General features: G+C 40.2%; 1 protein-coding gene across 2 annotated transcripts in view; it reads right to left on the bottom strand.

Annotated features, from left to right (window-relative positions):
* Window positions 1-21329, bottom strand: part of LOC130928537 (zinc finger protein 79-like) — a 48197-nt gene that overhangs the window by 3623 nt on the left and 23245 nt on the right. The window contains exons 3-4 of one of the 2 annotated variants that reach the window (XR_009066696.1): window positions 16816-17217; window positions 3021-8504 (exon numbers count right to left, since the gene is read on the bottom strand). Coding sequence is in view for 1 of the 2 variants with exons in the window: in XM_057855224.1 (XP_057711207.1) it covers window positions 7546-8504; window positions 16816-17217 (1361 nt within the window). In the remaining variant the exon portion in view is untranslated. Of the gene's footprint in view, window positions 1-2547; window positions 8505-16815; window positions 17218-21329 lie in introns of those variants that run through there. The other variant, XM_057855224.1, reaches the window with a different exon arrangement.

The raw sequence follows: 21329 nt of genomic DNA, 5'->3' as shown, positions 1-21329 counted from the left end.
CACAGATTAATCCTCAAACAGGTGGGGTGGCCCCCTCTGCTCGAAATGCGCACTTTACGCTTACGCCTATTCTTTTTTTTTTTTTTTAAATTGAACACTACAAAACATACAAATAACAAATAATACAAACAACTAGTTCACATTAGTGACGAGATTTGTCGTTCACTTGAGTAAACGAATCCATTCCGGTTCGTTCAGTAAAAAGATTCGTTCAAACAAATCGTTCAACGAATCGTTCGCCCCCCTCATCTCCCTCCCCGCCCAAACGAATCGTTCGGTTACTGAACGGGAAGTGACGTTGCCGAACGAATCACCAAAGACCGCTTCGCAGTATAACTGAACGGGAAGTGACATTGCTTGGTCCCTCCCTCTCTTCCACATTGACCACTCGTCGTAGTTTCAGAAATGAGTGACAGGCGGTATCATTCTGCTTTCACAGACAGCCTCGTCTCCCTCCTGCTGCTGCAAAAGCGAGGGAGAACTTCCGCGTCGTCTGTCCTAGTTCTATGGGCTCAAAGTCATGGCTCGTGCTTGCATTTCGATTTAGGACACGGTTAAACATTTTCCTTTTGTGAGGGGAGTAGGGGGCGGGGGCGCAAGGACTTTCTTTAGCAGGTTCTTGATCACACATACAATCACATATACAGCATGTTTGCTGTCACGAAAATAAAAATACATCGAAAGTTTAATTTCTGAATATGGAACGACCAACACATCATATTTACATCTCGCTCTGTTGTATTTTTGTTTTTTAGTATTAAGATGATCGTGTTGAATTTTTGCACTGGTATTAATAAATAAAATAATCCGGTCAGCTCCCCTGTCGTCCCCGCATCTCAGATCGTCAAATGCTGACGAGAAATAATTGTTTGCTCTTTACGATGTCGCCTTTCTACTCTCATTAGTCTGTTAAGAAAAATGTAGACATATTGCGACATCTCCCGTGTCCGCGTGCTTTGTTTTTGGGCGCTTGAGTAGTACATGATGGACGGATTGACATAATTTGTCAAACCAACCAACACCTGACACGAAGAAAAAAAAAAAAAACACTCGGAAAAAAATTACATGTATATACAGTTTCATTGCAAATCAGTATTATGGTGATCATGTTGTTTTTTTGCACTGGTATTAATAAATAAAATAATCCGGTCAGCTCCCCTGTCGTCCCCGCATCTCAAATCGTCAAATGCTGACGAGAAATAATTGTTAGCGCTTTACGATGTCGCCTTTATACTCTCATTAGTCTGTTAAGAAAAATGTAGACATATTGCGACATCTCCCGTGTCTGCGTGCGTTGTTTTGGGCGCTTGAGTAGCACATGATGGACGGATTGACATAATTTGTCAAACCAACCAACACCCGACACGCTGACACGAAAAAAAAAATAAAACACTCGGGAAAAAATTGACATGTATATAGTTTCATTGCAAATCAGTATTATGGTGATCATACTAAATATTTTTTCTGTGCACATATGAGGTAAATATCGCTGCCATGAAGCCTCCATATAGTGACAGTTCTCTGCCCGCTTCACTGCCGTCACGCGACCGCAGCTCAGCTTTTGCTTGCCTCGTAGCTACCCGTGTTTTAAATTACTGTAAATTTGATAGTATGTCGTCATAGGCAGTCACGAGTTTGTTGAGAAAAGTACTACTCTAAACAATGCTCGCTAGATTTGTGTGGTGTTTTTGTCTGTTTGGGCAGCATTTGATAGGCTCCACGTTAACAAATATGTGACAAAGTCATTTCCTTTCATTTTCTGATTCGTTCACCGCATAGTCATTACTGGAAAATCAAGTTAGCAGCAAGCTAGGTCAGGAACCGGAGGACCGAGTCACTGAACGGGAAGTGACAAAACTCAGTCTTGCCCCCCTGCCTGCACGCTGGCTGCTTATTGGCCACACGTGGACGTGAGTGACAAACGCCCTGATTCTGTTTCCGCTCCCTCCCCTGCCCGCGATGAGGCTGGCGTCTGATTGGTCGTGTGCGATGTCAGAAGACGCTGCCGCTTGCTCAACGCCCTCCCACGCAGCGAACAAGCACCACCTTCATAGAACGAATCAGTGCAGATGATGATTAGTTCGGTCTCGTTCACCAAAACAATTCGTTCAAAAAGAACGAATCGTTCGCGACCGATACAACACTAGTTCACATAGAATATAACCATCTCAACATATTTACATCATTAGACATCCCAAAAAAATAGTAAATAAATAAAAATAATAACTCAAGAGGAAATTAATTAAGTACTAAACAATTTTGCATGAGGTTTTTTTTATACTAGACTTGCATTTATTATTTTGTATCATATTAAGCGATGTGAAAGATTACGGAGCCCCTAAGGTGTACGACGCGACGTAAAAAAAAATTTTTTTTTTGCTTCCACCTCAACTTTTGTTTTTTACTTCCGGGTCTTTTTTTTTACGATCCGGGGCATTTTCTTTTTTTGTTTGTTTCGACCTTTTTTTTTTTTTTTTTTTTTTTTTGCTTTGACAGAAAAAAAAATCTTTCGTGTCCCGTTAGGGGCACTATTTTTTTTAACGTCAACTTTTTTTTCCCTCTCTGTTTTTTTCTTCTTCTTCCATGTCACTTTAGGGGCTCTGTAAAATATGATTCAAATTCAATCAAAAAAAATCTTAAAGTTCCGATTTACTTTTTGATTTACGCCTATTCTCGTTCTCTGAATATGCAGCACTTGTGACGTAACAGGACTGGTTGTTATGGGAACGTACGCAGCGGCATACCACATACCCAAGTAACCTTGCTAAAAGGAGTATTAAAATTGCTAATAAAATCGTTTAGGATTATTTTAGATGCATATATGTTATATTTTTCTTGTAGAGTATTGAACGAGGAATATGATAGACCCATTAATGGACTTTCTTGGAAAAAAATCACCATTTCTAAAAGTAGTCACATAAATAATGAGGTGGCCTGTGAATAGCTGTACAGGAGACGGGGCCTTACCCCCCTCCTTGCGATTCCTCTGTCAGTGAGAGAGGTTCGCCGTGCTCACTCACCCTGCAGTTACGAGTTGTAGCTCCCTCATCTGACATAGCACACCTGTCCCTTCAATGACACGTCTTAGAAGTGCCTGTGACACGAAAAAGCATGTTTAATTCATAATACAAGTAGTAATTTAAACCTCTGAATAATTTAGGCCGCTTGGATGTGTGTGGAAGCGATCGCTATCTTTATTTATTTATTTTAATCCTGCGCCATGAAAATGAGCGACTTCCGGCTTCGGTCTTGCATTGAGGAGGAGGGCGCTGTGACGTATACGGTAGAAGACGTTCTCTTCACGCTACAGTGTACTGTTGTGTATGAGGACGAAGGATTCAGCTGATTTTGCGGATTAATATGTTTATTTGTCGCATCACGCCAGTCAAACGGCTGCAGAAAAAATCATTCTGTATGAGGGAGAGGCGTATGCGCCTTTTTGGAGTTTCAAAAGGTTCCCATTCACCGTGGATATTTACTGTGGGACCACTGGACTTACGAGGAAGTGAGTAAACATCTTGTTTTGTATTATGTCAAATACGAACACAGCGATTACAAAGTAAACACTACAAACTTTCTTTGAAGGACTACTTACGTTTGATCATTGATAGGCATGTAAAAAGCTCTCCTAATGCTCATTAGCAGCAGCACGTTAGCTGCACAAGAACTCCAGCCACCCTCCTCCGGGGAACGAACTGTAAATTGCTCTCCGCCGGTGTTGTGCGGGGCGGCCATTTTTCGGCACAACACCGGGTCGTCATGTCAAATAATCCAGGATAGTTATGTGTGATTTTCCGCTTCGAAGACTTTGAAACATCACTCAGTTCAGGTTAGCATGTCGGCTAGCTGTCACGCCTTCTGGTTTGTTCACATTCTCCGAAGCCGGGGAAGGGAAATGACATATGTCCGATTTAGGTGTCATAAAATATCGTTCGGGAGGTGCGACAGTAAAGGTGAAGTCGACAGTTTTGACCATTATGGAATTTTGCCATGTCGTCCTGAATAAATGCATTTTTATTATTTCATATTCCATTCAGCACAAGACTGTTATTTGTCATGACCATGCCATTTATTTAGCAATTGGGGAAAATACTTGGATAAAAAGAATATCCTGTAAAAATATTGAAGTAAAGAGACATAAACAATGACATTTTGCCGCTCTCTTCGTCTCGTTTTCCCCGATGTGAATAGTTCCCCCTCGACGGGCTGACTGGTCCTTCTCAAGCCATTTATATAGCTATTGGGGAAAATACTTGGATAAAAAGAATATCCTGTAAAAATATTGAAGTAAAGAGACAGAAACAATGACATTTTGCCGCTCTCTTCGTCGCATTTTCCTCGTTGTGAATAGTTCCCCCTCGACGGACTGACTGGTCCTTCTCAAGCCATTTATATAGCTATTGGGGAAAAATAATTGGATAAAAAGAATATCCTGTAAAAATATTGGAGTAGAGAGACTGAAACAATGACATTTTGCGGCTCTCTTCATCGCGTTTTCCTCGTTCTGAATAATTCCCCCTCAATGGGCTGAGTAGTAAAACCGATGAGCCCAGTCTAACGCTGACGTCATCCACCTGTTGGGGACGCTAAAGCCCTATAATGGTAGGCGTGGCTAACCGGCAGATTAACAGACTAATTTCTCGTCATCTGTGCTTTGCTAAATTGTTGTATATAGTCGAATCGTGTCAAAATATGATTCTAACTCACATAATAATGCCATTTAAGACTTTTTTTCTCGTGTCATATGCTCTTTAAGCAACATTTGACATGATAGTAAGGGGCGATCTGGTGCCCACCCTACCTACTTGACATAGAAATGAGCGGTATTAGTCTAGAAACTAGCGAATTATTATGTGTTGTTGTTATGTTTCTCCTCAAGGGCGCTTGTGCGCCCCCATATAGATTGCGCCCTGGGCGGTCGCCCACATTGCCCATAGGAAAAACCGCCTGTGGGCAGTATACACGCATGCCGGATAGTTTACGTGATACTAATAGGTTACTATAAAGACAGCGTTCTAATTAACCTAGTGTTCTGGTATTGGAAATAAAAGTGCCCGTGCATTATTATGCAAATCCCCGCAGCTAGATGCCGCAATGACACACGAACACATTTGAAAACTAAAAGGTCCAATAAGCCTCGGTTTAACACCCCATTTTCACAACACCAAAAAATAAACGAATAATAACAACAAATAATATTATGGCTACAAAACATATCCTACCTATTTGAAGACACCAATGATAGATTTCTTTTCTGGACTCCACAGTCTAGATCAGACACGTCCAAAGTCCGGCCCGGTGGCCAAATGCGGCCCGTGGTCAAATTTCATCCGGCCCCCAGCCTCTGTCATGAAATCAATAACGTCTGGCCCGCACACAGACTTAATAAATTGGTCAGCAGTACTGCTAACAGCATTATGAAGTAGCTTACACACTAAATGCTGCTCCTTGTTTACCCACTAAAAGGCAGCAGCACTCTAAGCAACATTACCCTGTGTGACCCTTTATTCAAATTTTCTAAAATGGCGACAGTCAATAAAAAAAATGTTGACTGCGACGGCCGAAGCTTCAAAGATAGGTGGAAATTGGACTTTTTTTTTTCACTAAAATACACAACAACTGTGTCTGCCTCATTTGCAAAGAGACAGTCGCTGTTTTTAAAGAGTTCAATGTGAGGCGATATTACCAAACAAGACACGCTGACATGTATGACAAGATTACAGGGAAGATACGCAGCGAGAAATTGAAGCAATTTGAAGCTAGTTTAATTTCACAGCAGCAGTATTTTGCAAGAGCCCGAGAGTCGAAAGAGAACGCCACAAAGGCTAGTTGCGAGATTGTTGAAATTATTATTTTAAAAAAATAATAAAGCAAATGTAACACATAGAATGGCTTGCTAAAATTTGCTTAAATATATTGTTCTACGTAAAGGACGTCAGCCAAGGTCGGCCCACCACATTTTTACCACACCAAATCTGGCCCCCTTTGCAAAAAGTTTGGACACCCCTGGTCTAGATCCTCAATTAACTTTTCCCCACTGGGCACTATTATAGAACTGTCATCATAATCATGTTCATTTTCGACCTCCAATTGAATATATTTAAAATTTCACAGTTTTTGTATAGTGAAAATTCATTTTTGCGCCATGGTAACGTTTATCCCCTCACAAATTAATTTTTGTGAGCCAGAATTGATTTTTTTATTATCAGTATTTTTGCAATATTAAACAATATATTCAAATTTTCCATATAAATTTAATGATAGTGTTTTGAATGATTTCTAATTTGGGGTCTGCTGTTTCAAAAATAAATGTGAAGATTGTAGTTTGAAAGGGAGAGTATGATATAAATTGTTAGGTTTTGTGTTGGTTTTCTCCTAGTGTGACTTGTCCCTGTGATTGCCCATTGATTTCACCTGTTGTACCTGCTCATAGAGTATCTCTTAACTGCATCCTCACCTGTTCCTCGTTGTGTCGTTAACCCTTTTTTGTGTGTGTGTATATAAGCTCCCAGTTTCTTTTCACTCCTTGTTGCGTCATTGTCTATGTCAGTGTCTATGTCTGTGTTAAAGCCAAGATCCTGTCCAAGCCCTTGTGTTCTAAACCCTCCGGTAAAGTAAGTTTTTTTTAAACTTGCCTTTTTTGATCCCCAGTACTTTTGGTTGTACTTTGTGTTTTGTTAGTTATTATTAAAACGTTTTTGAGATCACCACCACCTCCTTGGCTGCCTTTTGTTTCCCTGCAATTGGGTCCACACAACCACCTGCCCGCGTTTTCACTGACAATAAATAATGCCACTTTGTAATGAAACGGCGAGCCGTATAATATAGATCCAACACAGACGAGGAAGTTTGTGTAGAATTTCTTACAAAAAAACATGGCAAGAGTGAACTTTTCCATTCCGATAGCGCCTTATTCAATGCGACCCCTGTAGGTGTCAGGTGGTGATCATGTTATTAACAGACAACAAGATTTTCAACACAAAACATATATAATCTGCAAAGTTAAATACAGAAATGATTCCGTGTGTGTTATTTATTGAGATATTAAAAAAAAAAAAAAAAAAAAAAGAAACCAAAACTTGACTTGCTACAAGGAAAAAAAAAATTATTTTAGTAAGAACACGACTTTACTGTTTTAGTCCTTTTTTCTTTTCCTTCATTTTTCATTATTTGGCCCTCATACTCTGTCAGTCACGAGTAGTAATAGTAATTGAAATATATATACATATATATATATATATAATTTATATACCCCCACACAAAAACTCATTTGTGAGCCACTTTTTTATTTTTTAAATTATTTTTGCAATATTGAACAATGTATTCTAAATTTCCATATTTATTTAATGACAATATCTATGAATGATTTTTAATTTTTGGAATTTGGGGTCTGCAGTTTCAAATATTAAATGTGAAAAGTGTAGATTGAATAGAAGGTTATGATATAAATGATGCCAGTCGGCGAGAGAACCAAGGGAAAGACGTTGAAGGCCAGAAAAGGTAAAACACAAAGTGTACCACAAATACGAACGTAACCCCCCAACCCTAACCTAAAGGTTTTTCGCCAGTGTGGGTTCTTATGTGTTTTTGTAAGTTTATCTTTGCAGCGAAAGCTCGACCACAAACTGAGCAGGAAAAACGGTTTTCACCATTGTGGGTTCTTTCGTGACTTTGTAAGTTTTGCTTTAGAGAGAAGCATTGACCACAAACTGAGCAGGAAAAAGGTTTTTCACCAGTGTGGGTTCTCTTGTGTCTGTTTAAGTGTTCCTTTCGAGCGAAACCTTGACCACAAACTGAGCAGGAAAAAGGTTTTTCGCCAGTGTGGGTTCTTGTGTGTACTTTTAAGTTGCACTTGTGACTAAATCTTTGACCACAAACTGGGCAGGAAAAAGGTTTTTCACCATTGTGGGTTCTTGTGTGTACTTTTAAGGCACTCTTATGACTGAATCCTTGATCACAAATTGAGCAGGCAAAAGGTTTTTCGCCAGTGTGGATTCTTGTGTGTTGTTTTAGGTTTCCCACCGAAACAAAATCTTTTCCACAAACCGAGCAGGAAAAAGGCTTTTCACCAGTGTGGCTCCTCATATGCATCTGACAACTTTGCTTACTAGCAAAGGTTTTCCCACACTGAGAGCATTTGCAGAGTTTGTCGTCACCGTGAGATGTCTTATGACCATCATCATTGTAAGGTGAGTGTGAGGTGGTGCCATCTCTGTCGGATGGAGCGATGTCAATGTCTGCTTGCAATCCTTCTGCTGAGCTGCTGCCGCTTGGAGGCTCCGCCCCTCTGCCGGCCTCACTCAGACCATCTTCAATTTTCAAGGGCTCACCAGTCAACCTGGTGATATGCTCCTCCTCCTCTTTACCATATGGCAGGTCCTCCTCCTTTTTGATTGGAAGTTGCTTCTGTTGACCGGGCTTTGGCTCCTCTTTGATTTGTGGTAGCGCAACATCCTCTTTTATGCAATGCGATTCTAGCTCAGCACCAAGATATTTTCTGAAACCTGCAAGACACAAGAAAACCACTGATATATTTTATGGACCACCACCGTTTCATCGGCCAATCTTTTCTTTGTGCAAAACATGGAAAGGATGAGAACAGTGATCCCTCACAACTTCGCGGTTCACGTTGCGCGGATTCAGTGCATTGCAGGGTTTAAAAAAATATTCATCAAAAAATAAAAGTGAAACAATACACGTCAGTTCATTTTGAGACACAAGAGACATTGTTTCACATAGAGATGCGACTGAAAATTCGCCGTCCAATGTTATAATTGTTGTCATAATTTTGTCCACGAATGATCAACGAAGTGATAAGAACGATCATCCAATCTCATCTACGTCCCATTTACGTCGTGCAGAATCCATTTTTGAAGGTTCCGTTGGTTCCTCTGACTTGATTTCGCAGTTTTAACTTCGTCAACACTTTGCTAACTTCGACCGCAACTGATGTTTTTTTTCTAAACCGGAAGTTCGAGGCAGACACTGTCCAAGATGGCGTCGCCCATATTTCGCTAAGGAAACTTGTCTAGTTTTTTTTTGTGGGTGAAAATATTGGTTCAGAATTGGCTGCAGGAATTCCGGACCAGGACCCTGATCAATACTATAAAAGAAAAAATAGACAAACACTTCAAGCACTGTCAAAATATCCAAAAATTTAAATTGTATAATGGTTTGATCTCAATGTAATGACATTTACTGACAATTTTTCACACTGTTCTTGGAGAATTGGTTTATATATATTGAGAATTATTATTCGGGAGCCAACTCTGTTGGTCTAGTTGGTTGTCTATTGGTTTAGTTATTTTTGTCTTTTTTCTTTCTTTCCTGCCTCTTCATTGTGTGGGTTTAAAATCAAAGGACAGGAGTATCCCAAGAAATAAGACTGCTGGACGATGAGAACAGGGGTGGGATTAAATTAGTTTTTCTTCTTCCACTCCCTGTCGAGCGCAAATATTTTTTCTGAGTGTTATGTACTTCTATGTTTACTTGCGTGCAATTATGTAGCCTTTTATTCTTAGTTAAGGCAATCATGCATTCACATTCTGGTTAGTTTTAACATGCCATTTGGTGTCATAAAAGTAAGCAAAGTTATCTTAGTCCTTTGAAGAACACAAAGGTGTAACATGATCCCCCTTAGTCTACACAAGTCTTTGATAATCCAATAAGGGGAAGTCACAGACGACCCCCAGAACGGTTGACCAATGGTTTGAATGATTAATGTTAACGCCCACAAGATTGTAAATGTGTGTGACTCATTCATTAAAACTTGTGTTTATTGTTCGACCGCACCATGAGACTCTCAGTATTTGTGTGTCGACTACATTTTTATGAAAGCCTCCCGAACAGAAAACGAAAGCGCAGCGTTGTTGGTACGAGGTCGAGAGCCAACGCCAACATGAGTTTCACTGTATTTCGGTTTATTTGTGCATGCTTGAAATAAAAAGCTACATCATCATCAAAAGGATATTTCGATGAGAGCATATCAATAACCTTTTGGGCTACAAAGTATCACAATATATCGCCTTTTTAATATATTTTCACTAGAGGCGCACGATGATTATCGGTCCGATAATAGGAATTATGACGTCATCCCAATAAATCTGGTAACATTATTAATAGGCCCGATAGACAGACATGACCTAAATGAATGACTATGTCAGAGGAATATGGCCGGCTATTGTGATACAAAATTAACATACATAAAACACAAGCCCTGACATTGAACTATCATCCTCCACCACAGGTTAAAATAATGTATGACTGGAACTGGGAGGCGGGTTCAATTAAGTACCTGGGTGTTCAGATACCAAAAGACATGACAAATTTATTCGAACTTAACTATAATCCCTTAAATTTAAAGCAGATCCGCAAAGATGGAATCTCATACCCTTCTTGAGTTCAAAGAGAGAATCAATTAAGATGAACATACTTCCACGACTGCTCTACCTCTTCCAATGTCTACCTATTAGGTTCCCATTGAAACAATTTTTGGAATGGGAGAGGTTAGTTTCAAGATATCTGTGGCAAGGAAAACAGGCTAAAATCAAATTTAAAACAATGCAGATGAGTAAAGATAAAGGTGGAATGGGACTTCCGAATTTACAAGATTATTTCTACCCAGCCCAGTTTAGACCTCTAATCTGTTTATGTTCCCAAACATAAAATACAAGTTGGAAAGAAATTGAATGTACAAGGCTGAAGGGAACTCCAATGTCTGATTTGATGGCCGACATTGTATCGTGGTAAGGTTCTAACTTTGCAGGTGGCAACATGATTCATCATTTACTGCAGGTATGGCAGGAGATCTGCAAAAAATGTAGACTTGAGAACTCATTGAAAATGTTAAGATGGTGTGCTTTCGATACAGAGTTTACACCAAACAAAACAGATAACATGTTTGAAAAGTGGATTTCAAAAAGGTTTGACTTCATATCACTCATTCACACAAGAAGATAAATTTCAGGATTTTGAAATCTTGATATCCAAAAATGGCCAAGAAAAAGACGATTTTTACCTATACCGTCAGGTTAGACACTATTATGACCATGATGTAACAAAGAACATAACTAGACAAGAAACTCTGGTTCTACAAAAAGTTGTAGATGTCTTCGAGTCGAAGAACTGTAATAAAATTATTTCCAAATTGTATAAAATTATGAGGTCAACAAAGATGGATAAAACAAAAATGGGAAGGGAAGGGAATTATGCCACTTGAGAAAAAAAAGTTGGGAGAACAGGTGCCAGCTACAATGGACCACTACGGGCTCGAATGTATGGCGCAAATTCTGTTGGACAAATATTATCAGATACTTTATAACCCCAGTCCCAAAACAACACCTGGGTAAAGGAGACGCCTGTTGTAGAGACTGGAACACATGGAGCGGACCACTCACATATATTTTGGAAATGCGATGTTATTACACCCAGAGGTTGCGCTAGACATTTTCGTTGTCTGTCATTTTGACTGACAGGGTCATAAAAATCCGGTCATAATCTATTTTTACCAGTCACTGAAATTTTTAAAATGATAATGATGACATATTCAATAGTATTTAGTTTTCATTCATTTTTAATTTTGTAACGCTTGCTTGGCGGCGAAAAATTAGACACTGAAGTTGTATTTTTCTCCCTCTTTTTACTCTGCTTACCACCAACAACACCAACAAAACAACTCCACTCCCAAAAAAAAAGAGGCAACCATATAGACCCCAATCACCAACGTCACACAATGATCTTAATTGTGGTTGTCAGCCCAAAATCTTCTAAATATATATTAAATGCATCTTACCAGATATAAAATGACTACTACATAGTCTCTGGTGATCGTTTGGTGCCCCGATTTCTTGTCGAATTACAGCAGTCCATCTCGCTCTCCTCTTCGGGTCTCTCAGAATACGGTAGTCTCAGAATACGGTAGAACTTCAAGTCTCTCCGTCTATCTTCTCTGTTACTGCAACCGACCGCCACACACGCCTTCACCATTTTGATTATTAATGTTAACGAGCAGAAAAACACGCCGTAATAGGAGGCATGTACGTAGCGGTAATGTGTAAACACAACGAGCTGACGGACAATATGGCTGCTCCAGTCAGGGGGCGGAGTTGTGACGTCATGTGATTGGGGTCTATAGACAAGTTTCCTGAGTGAAATATGGGCGCCGCCATCTAGGAAAATGTCTGCTTCGCACTTCCGGTCCGGTTGAGTAGCAGTGTATTAGCAGTGTATTTACGACGATAAAACTACGAAATCAAGCCAGAGCAACCCATGGAATCTTCAAAAATTGATTCAGCACGACCTAGATGACACGTAGATGAGATTGGATAGCAGTTCGTGTCACTTCGTTGATCATTCGTGGACAAAATTATTAACAACGGTCAGCCTGTGTTAACGTGAGAAATGGATTGATACTACGGCCATTGGTGACCAAAATGTGGTGAAATTACAAGTTATATTACATTTGCTGACTGCAGAAGGGCTGACATGGATTGTTTTGTTACAAGGAAATGCTACAAGGTTATGTACATATGATGTTAACACAGATAGTATGTCATTCTTTTTTTTTTATTGCAGGCATTGATCGCAATAAAACATTTAGACATGATTCCATTTCTTGTTTTTTTTTTTTAAAACGATTGGTGCACTCCAAAACAGGTCAATAAATCACATTTATAAAAGTATTGCAAAAATAGCATACGAGAATGTGATATCAGACCGCAGAGCTCCGGAGCCTCGTGAACAAATAGCGACATCACGGAGGCCCTCGGCGGCATTTAGATGTGCTTTTTTCCCCATCTTCGGTAATTCCAGCTCCAATAGCATATATTTAAAAATGCTACCGTTCACAAGTTCGTAGTTGGATCACGGCGATCTCGGCGAACCACCGTCTGTCACAATTCCTGCCTCTCTCGGCCTCTCCCGGGAGTCGAGCTGTCATCATCATTGTGGAACGCAAACTATATATATGTTCGATATATGTCCATCAACGTACAAGTCAAGTTGTCTTCTCTTTTATAACAGCATTTCCCAGCTGTAAACAAACGAATAAAAACTTGTAACACTTGGATTTATGCGGTGCATTCAAACACGATTAGCAACAGGCGGCTAGCAGCGGTAGCAGAAGCTAGTTGTTGTAAAAATGATTAAACTTCGTAATTACAATCATCATCGTAATATCAATAGCAAAGGCAACAAGTCGTTTCATGCGCCAGATTTTAGGTTTCGTATTTTTAGGAAGGAAGACATAAGGAAGTAAACCGGTACCTCGAAAACTTGTCTATACACAGGCGGCAATCTAGTCCACCAATTGGATCACGCGCTGGCACACCGGGTGCACCAATAAGAACCTCGCGTTGATGTGTGCCGCCGCCAGACCCCGGTTACGCTACAATATTCTGACAGAATAGCCAACGACGTCATGCATTAAGAGAGACAATAGCTAATTAATGTGCCACCCTGTGGTCTGGGGTGTGAATTGCAACCTGTCAAAATGACTGACGGACTTCAGTTTTTTCCGTCACCGTTTTAAAAAACCGGTCAACGACGGAAAATTTCCGGTTAACGCGACCCCTGATTACACCCTACTGGACTGAAATTCATGCACATTTGGAGAACATTTTCGGGCAACATATCCCTTTTAAATGTGAATGTCTGTATCTGGGTGATTTGAAGCTGGAAAATTGGAAAGCCAATGATAAGAAACTTGAAGATTTTACTAGCAGCCATTAAAGGGATCCAAGGATAGAAAGACATGTAGTTCTTAAAACATCAATGCTAGTACGACTTATACTAATTTGATATTAAAACCCCTCTTAATGTTTTCGTTTTAATAAAATTTGTAAAATTATTCGAACTAGTAGGTCGCCATTATTGTTGTTGATGTCGCAGCGCGGTGATGTCTGATGGGCTCGCTGCCAAACTTACAGTGTCACTCGTGAACGACATAAACATGTCGACGGTTCTGTCCTTCCAATTTGAACCCGGACGTAATATTGATGAGAAGTATAGCCGAGGCCTGTCGCGATAACATATTTTAGTGTGCGATAATTTATCTAATATATTACTGCGATATGCGATATTATTGCGCCCCGCCCCAATTTTTTTAAAACCAATTTACAATAACACAGTGAGAATACAGTACAGCGTATATTAATAGATCAAGTACACCCATTTAAATGCAATAAATGTTTACTCATAAATTCAAAAATATTTTTTAAGAAATCACAACTAAAAACAATAGACCATGCCTCTTAAGTATAAGAACAATATAATACCGCACAGAAACACAGGAGAAACAAAATGTCGTTTTCAAGGAAATTAAAAAAAATTGCACTTAATAACTTAGGCATTTAGGCAAATGAAAACTTTTCCCCTTATAGCTTCACTATGGCGTTCCATGTGTAATATTCTGATTGGATGTTTTCCGAGGCACCCTGAACATACTGTATATTGTGATTGGATGTTTTTCGAGGCACCCTGAACGCAACGGTCGGTGATGTTGTTTTGTTCATGTGACGCTGCACAGCCCGCTGACAGTGCCGAGAGCCACAGGTTGAGGAAGTGTTAGCGCCGTGTGTTAATAAAAAACAAAGTTGTCAGCACGTCGTGTGTTTGATTGGATTGCCAGAAAAACGCACATAATAGGACACCATACAGACTCCTTTTTAATGTTGTCCTTATAATGATGATCTGATACATCATATATCACTTTGTGACTTTTCACCTCCATGATGGAGCGTTCTTCGTCCATGTTCGCTGGTTAAACCGTGAAAAAGCAACTCGGCTGTTGACACCAGGCCCAGCACTGCCTATTTTGATGGATGTGTCTCCGGCAAAAATAAAAAAATAGCCTAAACCATTCGGCAGGCTTCGGCTCGCCGGGGATGGTTCGCAATCAATCTGGAGCACTGACGCGGCCGGTATATGTTGAACAATAGGATCTAATGGGAACAGATTGGCTCCGGCGCTATTTTTGGCCGGACCCGGAACGAAGATGCATTTTGCGTACTTGGTAACAAGGAAGCCAAACTTTTAACTAACCATGTCTGCCGCACGCGCGCACACACGTGCACGCGAGGCGATAAATCGCAGCGGAAAACTTACCGCCTTCATTTTCATTTACCGAGCGATAAATGGAATTATTGCATATTGCGACAGGCTTAGTATAGCCCTGTTGATATTTCACAAAATGAGCAGCAAAAGCAAAATGAACATTTAAAATGGGATGAGAGAAGTAGCGTACTTGTGTCAAGTTCGCTAGTGACAGCTAGCACTCCTGCTCTAGTGATGGAGAAGGGGGATGTTTGAAAAAAATGTCAAAAAATGTTTGTAGATCTTCACGGTAAACTATTGTGTGATTCAACTTATTCCAATATTATTGTAACGTCTACTAAATGTGACCCGCTTAGTAAAGTTGGAATTCTTTATTTTGGAAACTTAAACAACACATGGCTGCTGTCTGCCGCACCTCTGTAAGTCACGCGGTGCATTGAGAAACGCAAGCAAATACCCACGCTACAGTATAATAGCATCCAGAGCTGTCGTGTGGATGGCATTAGTACACACACACAGAGGGGTTTAATTTTTTTTTCCATCACCTTACCTTATTTTTGTCAAGTAAATGCGCTGTCCACGTCGTCGATTATAGTTTATACTGAAAGACCGGTATGACGGAAAATTTTAGTAATTTTGAAACCGTGTCGTTTTCATACCACGTTATACCTTCAAAGCAGTAATTGACACATGTTTATATACCGCAATGTTTTGTAAACCATGGAGGCGAACAATACAGATAAGACATTTCTGCTCCTCGTTTTACACATGGGATCATTTGTAAACATTACCCTTGAATACTTCCCGAGTACAAAACGAACAATTGCTGGAATATGGGCTACACAATAACAAAGACTGCAACAAATTAATGTTAGGCGGCGGTTTGGAATAACGTCAGTCTGGGGGCACATGGACCGCAGTTTCAGCCCCCGAGTATCAGTTTAAGTGCATGATTATGACAATGGCTTCCCTGTGCATTACCTCAAGAAGCCTCAATAAATACGGCAGAGATGAAGATGTTGGCATCATCCGAGGAGGGCCACCTGATTACTACAGATGGGTAGTCCTTAGTCTTGCTAACTATGAAATTACAAAGTGTGGGGAACTTCCTCTTCAAGGTGTTGTTGTTGATTTTATTTGTTTCCCCGATTTAAAAAAAAAAAACTTCCTCTGCTCCAAAATTGCCTAATTATCTCCCCTTTGTTGATATTAATACATTTTCTGTTGCAAAACGTGACTTGAAGTGTTTATGATTTAATATGTACAACTACGGGTGTCCTAAACTTGTTTTTAGAATGAGACACTCGATTTTTAGCTCACATGATTTCATCTACTTTTAGGGTGTCAAAAATGCCCTCCTGCTCAGAAAAAAAGAAGATATTTTAGAATTTCCAATGATGAACCAGACATGCATTTTGACATTTTTTAAATATGGTCAAATTGGGGGTCTCAGAACGGAATTTCAAGCCACCTGAGTGTTTTCTGTCATGTGCTCGTCTTTTACACAATCATGGTGCACACGCTTGTTTTGCAGACGATCACGATACATGTTATTCCGTTTCATAAGTTTACACATAGATGTAATGCACCTTAAACTCACGTTGATGTCAAAATGAGTCAGTCATAATTCGACAAACAACAAGGATTGGACACACTGCTGCATAAAGACTAAATGGATTGAATGAATGCCACCAAATGACAGTTGTGGTTTCTTCTTCACACAGAGCCCCACATTCCCCTCAAGGTGAGTAACATAATACTCACAGAACAGCGAGTGTGATGTGAAGTCGTCACTCTCTGATGGTCGAGCAATGAGGTTGTCTGCTTGGGACCCTTCTTTTGAACTGCCGCTGCTGTCATTCGGAGGCTCCGTCCAACTGCTGGCTTCACTTGGACCTCCATCTTCACCCTTTAAGGGCTCACTAGTCCACTTGGGGATGTTCACCACCTCCACTTTAACATATGGAGGATCCGCCTCCTCCTTTTTGAGGGGATGAGGTTGCTGCTGTTCCTTAATGTGGGGGTTCTGCAGTCTAATGAAGTACTCCTCCTGCTCCTCTTTAATGTGGACAAATTCTTCCTCCACCTTCTTGATGTATGGCGACTCTTCCGCTTCTTCCATGCGAGCAGACTCCAGGCGTTCAGGACGATGCGCTTGACTGACATCTGCAAGACCAAGACTATAATCACACAAGGGCCAAATTTTATGTTTTCATTAGCCATAATCTGTCCCCCCCAAAATTAACTGTAAACTGTAAACCTCTGTGACGATTTTGTATTTATTCGTATCTTGTTGTCATCCACTACGACACAATGTAATAGAACCGTCCCGACTAGTCGAAGTTGTTGACATAGTCGAAGTAAATGTCAATGACATGCATAATATCCCGTCGACGGTTAAAAGCGAGTTAAAAAAACAAAAAAACAAATACATGTGTGGAAAGTTGAGAATGGCGGATGCTCGGGTTGCAACCAAAGAAAGCGGCGCAAAGCCAAAAAGCAGCCCACAGTGGCCAAAGCATTGTCTTGTTTTCCGAAATTTCCGGGTCCGCAGTGAGTCAGCAACACACACACTTTTGTGAAATATACGATGTTTATTGTAGAAAGAGGTAAAAAACAAGAACAACAATAACGCTAGATATGGATTGTCACTTCTAAAATCCCTGCGCTACTGTTAAAGCACACAAGATATTCCTTTGAGCAATCAAAACTCTTACCGTTGACAAGCGGGCGGAGAGCCGACACCCCGGTAGAGCTGCAGAGGAATACAGGCCGAGCGATCCATACAACATTTACGACAGACTCTAACCGAAGAGGGAAAAATCCCCAGCTCTTATAGTGGTGCATCACGTGAGATCAGAGATGGTCAGTCCCTTACCACAGATGACGAGCCACTTGCCCATTGTTACACGTGTTTTGACACATGTTTTGCAATCACATCACAAAGACGCCAAAGTGGCAAGGAAAACAAGGTAAAGGGGTTACACGAGTTTTGACACGTTTTGCAATCACACATCACAAAGACGCCCAAGTGGCGAGGAAAACAAGGTTACGGTCATAAAAGGTAATCATCACAATAGGCTGACGGGAATTCTCGTGCGACGCAGAGAGTGTTTCGAAAGACCCCCCCAAAAAATTACCGTTCACGCCAAAACGCATATATATATATATTTTTTCAAAACCCTGCAATTCTTGTCCTATTCACAATAATCATACGTTATAATTTTCAGGAAAGTTAGGGGTAGATAAGAAAATTTCCCATTCGTTTGTAATGGCATGCCATTCCCATGTACAGTGCCTTGCAAAAGTATTCGGCCCCCTTGAACCTTGCGCCACATTTCAGGCTTAAAAAAATAAAGATATAAAATTTTAATTTTTTGTCAAGAATCAACAACAAGTGGGACACAATCGTGAAGTGGAACAAAATTTATTGGATAATTTAAATTTTTTTAACAAATAAAAAACTGAAAAATGGGGCGTGCAATATTATTCGGTCCCCTTGCGTTAATACTTTGTAGCGCCACCTTTTGCTCCAATTACAGCTGCAAGTCGCTTGGGGTATGTTTCTATCAGTTTTGCACATCGAGAGACTGACATTCTTGCCCATTCTTCCTTGCAAAACAGCTCGAGCTCAGTGAGGTTGGATGGAGAGTGTTTGTGAACAGCAGTCTTCAGCTCTTTCCACAGATTCTCGATTGGATTCAGGTCTGGACTTTGACTTGGCCATTCTAACACCTGGATACGTTTATTTTTGAACCATTCCATTGTAGATTTGGCTTTATGTTTTGGATCATTGTCCTGTTGGAAGATAAATCTCCGTCCCAGTCTCAGGTCTTGTGCAGATACCAACAGGTTTTCTTCCAGAATGTTCCTGTATTTGACTGCATCCATCTTCCCGTCAATTCTAACCATCTTCCCTGTCCCTGCTGAAGAAAAGCAGGCCCAAACCATGATGCTGCCACCACCATGTTTGACAGTGGGGATGGTGTGTTCAGGTTGATGAGCTGTGTTGCTTTTACACCAAACATATCGTTTTGCATTGTGGCCAAAAAGTTCAATTTTGGTTTCATCTGACCAGAGCACCTTCTTCCACATGTTTGGTGTGTCTCCCAGGTGGCTTGTGGCAAACTTTAAACAAGACTTTTTATGGATATCTTTGAGAAATGGATTTCTTCTTGTCACTCTTTCATAAAGGCCAGATTTGTGCAGTGTATGACTGATTGTTGTCCTATGGACAGACTCTCCCACCTCAGCTGTAGATCTCTGCAGTTCATCCAGAGTGATCATGGGCCTCTTGGCTGCATCTCTGATCAGTTTTCTCCTTGTCTGAGAAGAAAGTTTGGAAGGACGGCCGGGTCTTGGTAGATTTGCAGTGGACTGATGCTCCTTCCATTTCAATATGATGGCTTGCACAGTGCTCCTTGAGATGTTTAAAGCTTGGGAAATCTTTTTGTATCCAAATCCGGCTTTAAACATCTCCACAACAGTATCACGGACCTGCCTGGTGTGTTCCTTGGTTTTCATAATGCTCTCTGCACTTTAAACAGAACCCTGAGACTATCACAGAGCAGGTGCATTTATATGGAGACTTGATTACACACAGGTGGATTCTGTTTATCATCATCGGTCATTTAGGACAACATTGGATCATTCAGAGATCCTCACTGAACTTCTGGAGTGAGTTTGCTGCACTGAAAGTAAAGGGGCCGAATAATATTGCACGCCCCACTTTTCAGTTTTTTATTTGTTAAAAAAGTTTAAATTATCCAATAAATGTTGTTTCACTTCACGATTGTGTCCCACTTGTTGTTGATTCTTGACAAAAAAATTAAATTTCATATCTTTATGTTTGAAGCCTGAAATGTGGCGAAAGGTTGCAAGATTCAAGGGGGCCGAAAACGTTTGCAAGGCACTGTACGTCGTTCCATTCATTCCTAATGGGCAAAATTTCCCGTTTATCTTCAATGGCAGTTGTTGTTGTTTTTGACCAAAAACTTACCGTTACAGCCCATTGACATTACTGGCGCACAAGTTAGTCGATGCCTTTAACAGCCATGTAAGTCCTTGCCAAGGGAGGCCATGTATCTCGATTCTATTGATGCCAATGTACTTGGATTCCATTGACACATACGTAAGTCGGCCGTGACGGTCTTTGTACGTCAAAATATCAACAGGAAATTACCTGATATCAACAGAAAGTGACCCTGAAATATCCCCAAATCAACAGGAAGTGACTCCTAGGGGTTTACCTGCGAAAGCAAAGCTACCATCGCAATTTCCCCAGAAATTGCATTTTCAATTTTATAAACAAATTTCCGGCGAAATCATTTCGATGAAACTCGATAATGTCGTTGGAGTGGTTCATGAATGTCTTGTTATAATCACATCAGAGCAACAAAATACTGCCAAAGGAAAATTTGCAGTCAAGCAACTTTAATTATTGACGAAGCTTAATACTAGGTTTTATACACCCAACAATAAAACTAATAAAGTGAACAGTATGATTCACATGAAATACAGTTTACACAAACAGATGCTTCAATTGTTTACTTTCACCCTTGTGTGCTTGTTTGCTCGATTTTGTAAGCTTTGAGGGTATCACCCTCATCGACGAGTACCAAGTTAACGCATGACAACCTGTATTCTTGGAATCAAAATGTTTGACATTATTACAGTACATTTTAGAAATGTGTATAGATTGAAAAGTGATGTCAACAAATAATAGACACAATATTATATTATAAAACTACTTTAATGTATGTTATTTTTTTAGGTGACATTTTCATGATGTACATCATGCTGCTGCTTATGCTGGGGAGGGAAAGCTGATGGTGCCTACTGATGGTGAGTGTTGGCCACTGAGCCCCTTTTTAAAACGACAAAAAAAAAGCCTTTCAATTTGATGTTTTGACAGCTGACCATGACCATCCAATTTTTCTGCTGCTCTAGGTCCTTGGGGAAACCATACACACGATAGCCCGATTCGGACCAATTGGTGCATCCAAATGCTGCAAACCAACCATCACAGCCCACTGATCTATAAAATGTTAGGTGTAAACAATGAATCATGACACAAATTTCACCAACTGTTCAATAAAAAAATCAGATTTTCTTTTTCAAAGGGTAATGAGTTGTTATTTTTAAACATTACACCATGTGACAGGAAAAAAAATGTTCCTGGCTTGTAATTTTATCAAATTGCTTGGGTCCAAACTACAGAAAATGAAAAACTGCCACTAAAAATTTAAACGTTTGGTTTTGCTTAAATCTGAGGCTTC

Source organism: Corythoichthys intestinalis, chromosome 13 (genome assembly GCF_030265065.1).
Source record: "Corythoichthys intestinalis isolate RoL2023-P3 chromosome 13, ASM3026506v1, whole genome shotgun sequence".
Taxonomy (NCBI): Eukaryota; Metazoa; Chordata; class Actinopteri; order Syngnathiformes; family Syngnathidae; genus Corythoichthys; species Corythoichthys intestinalis.
This window is presented reverse-complemented; position numbering and strand designations above follow the sequence as displayed.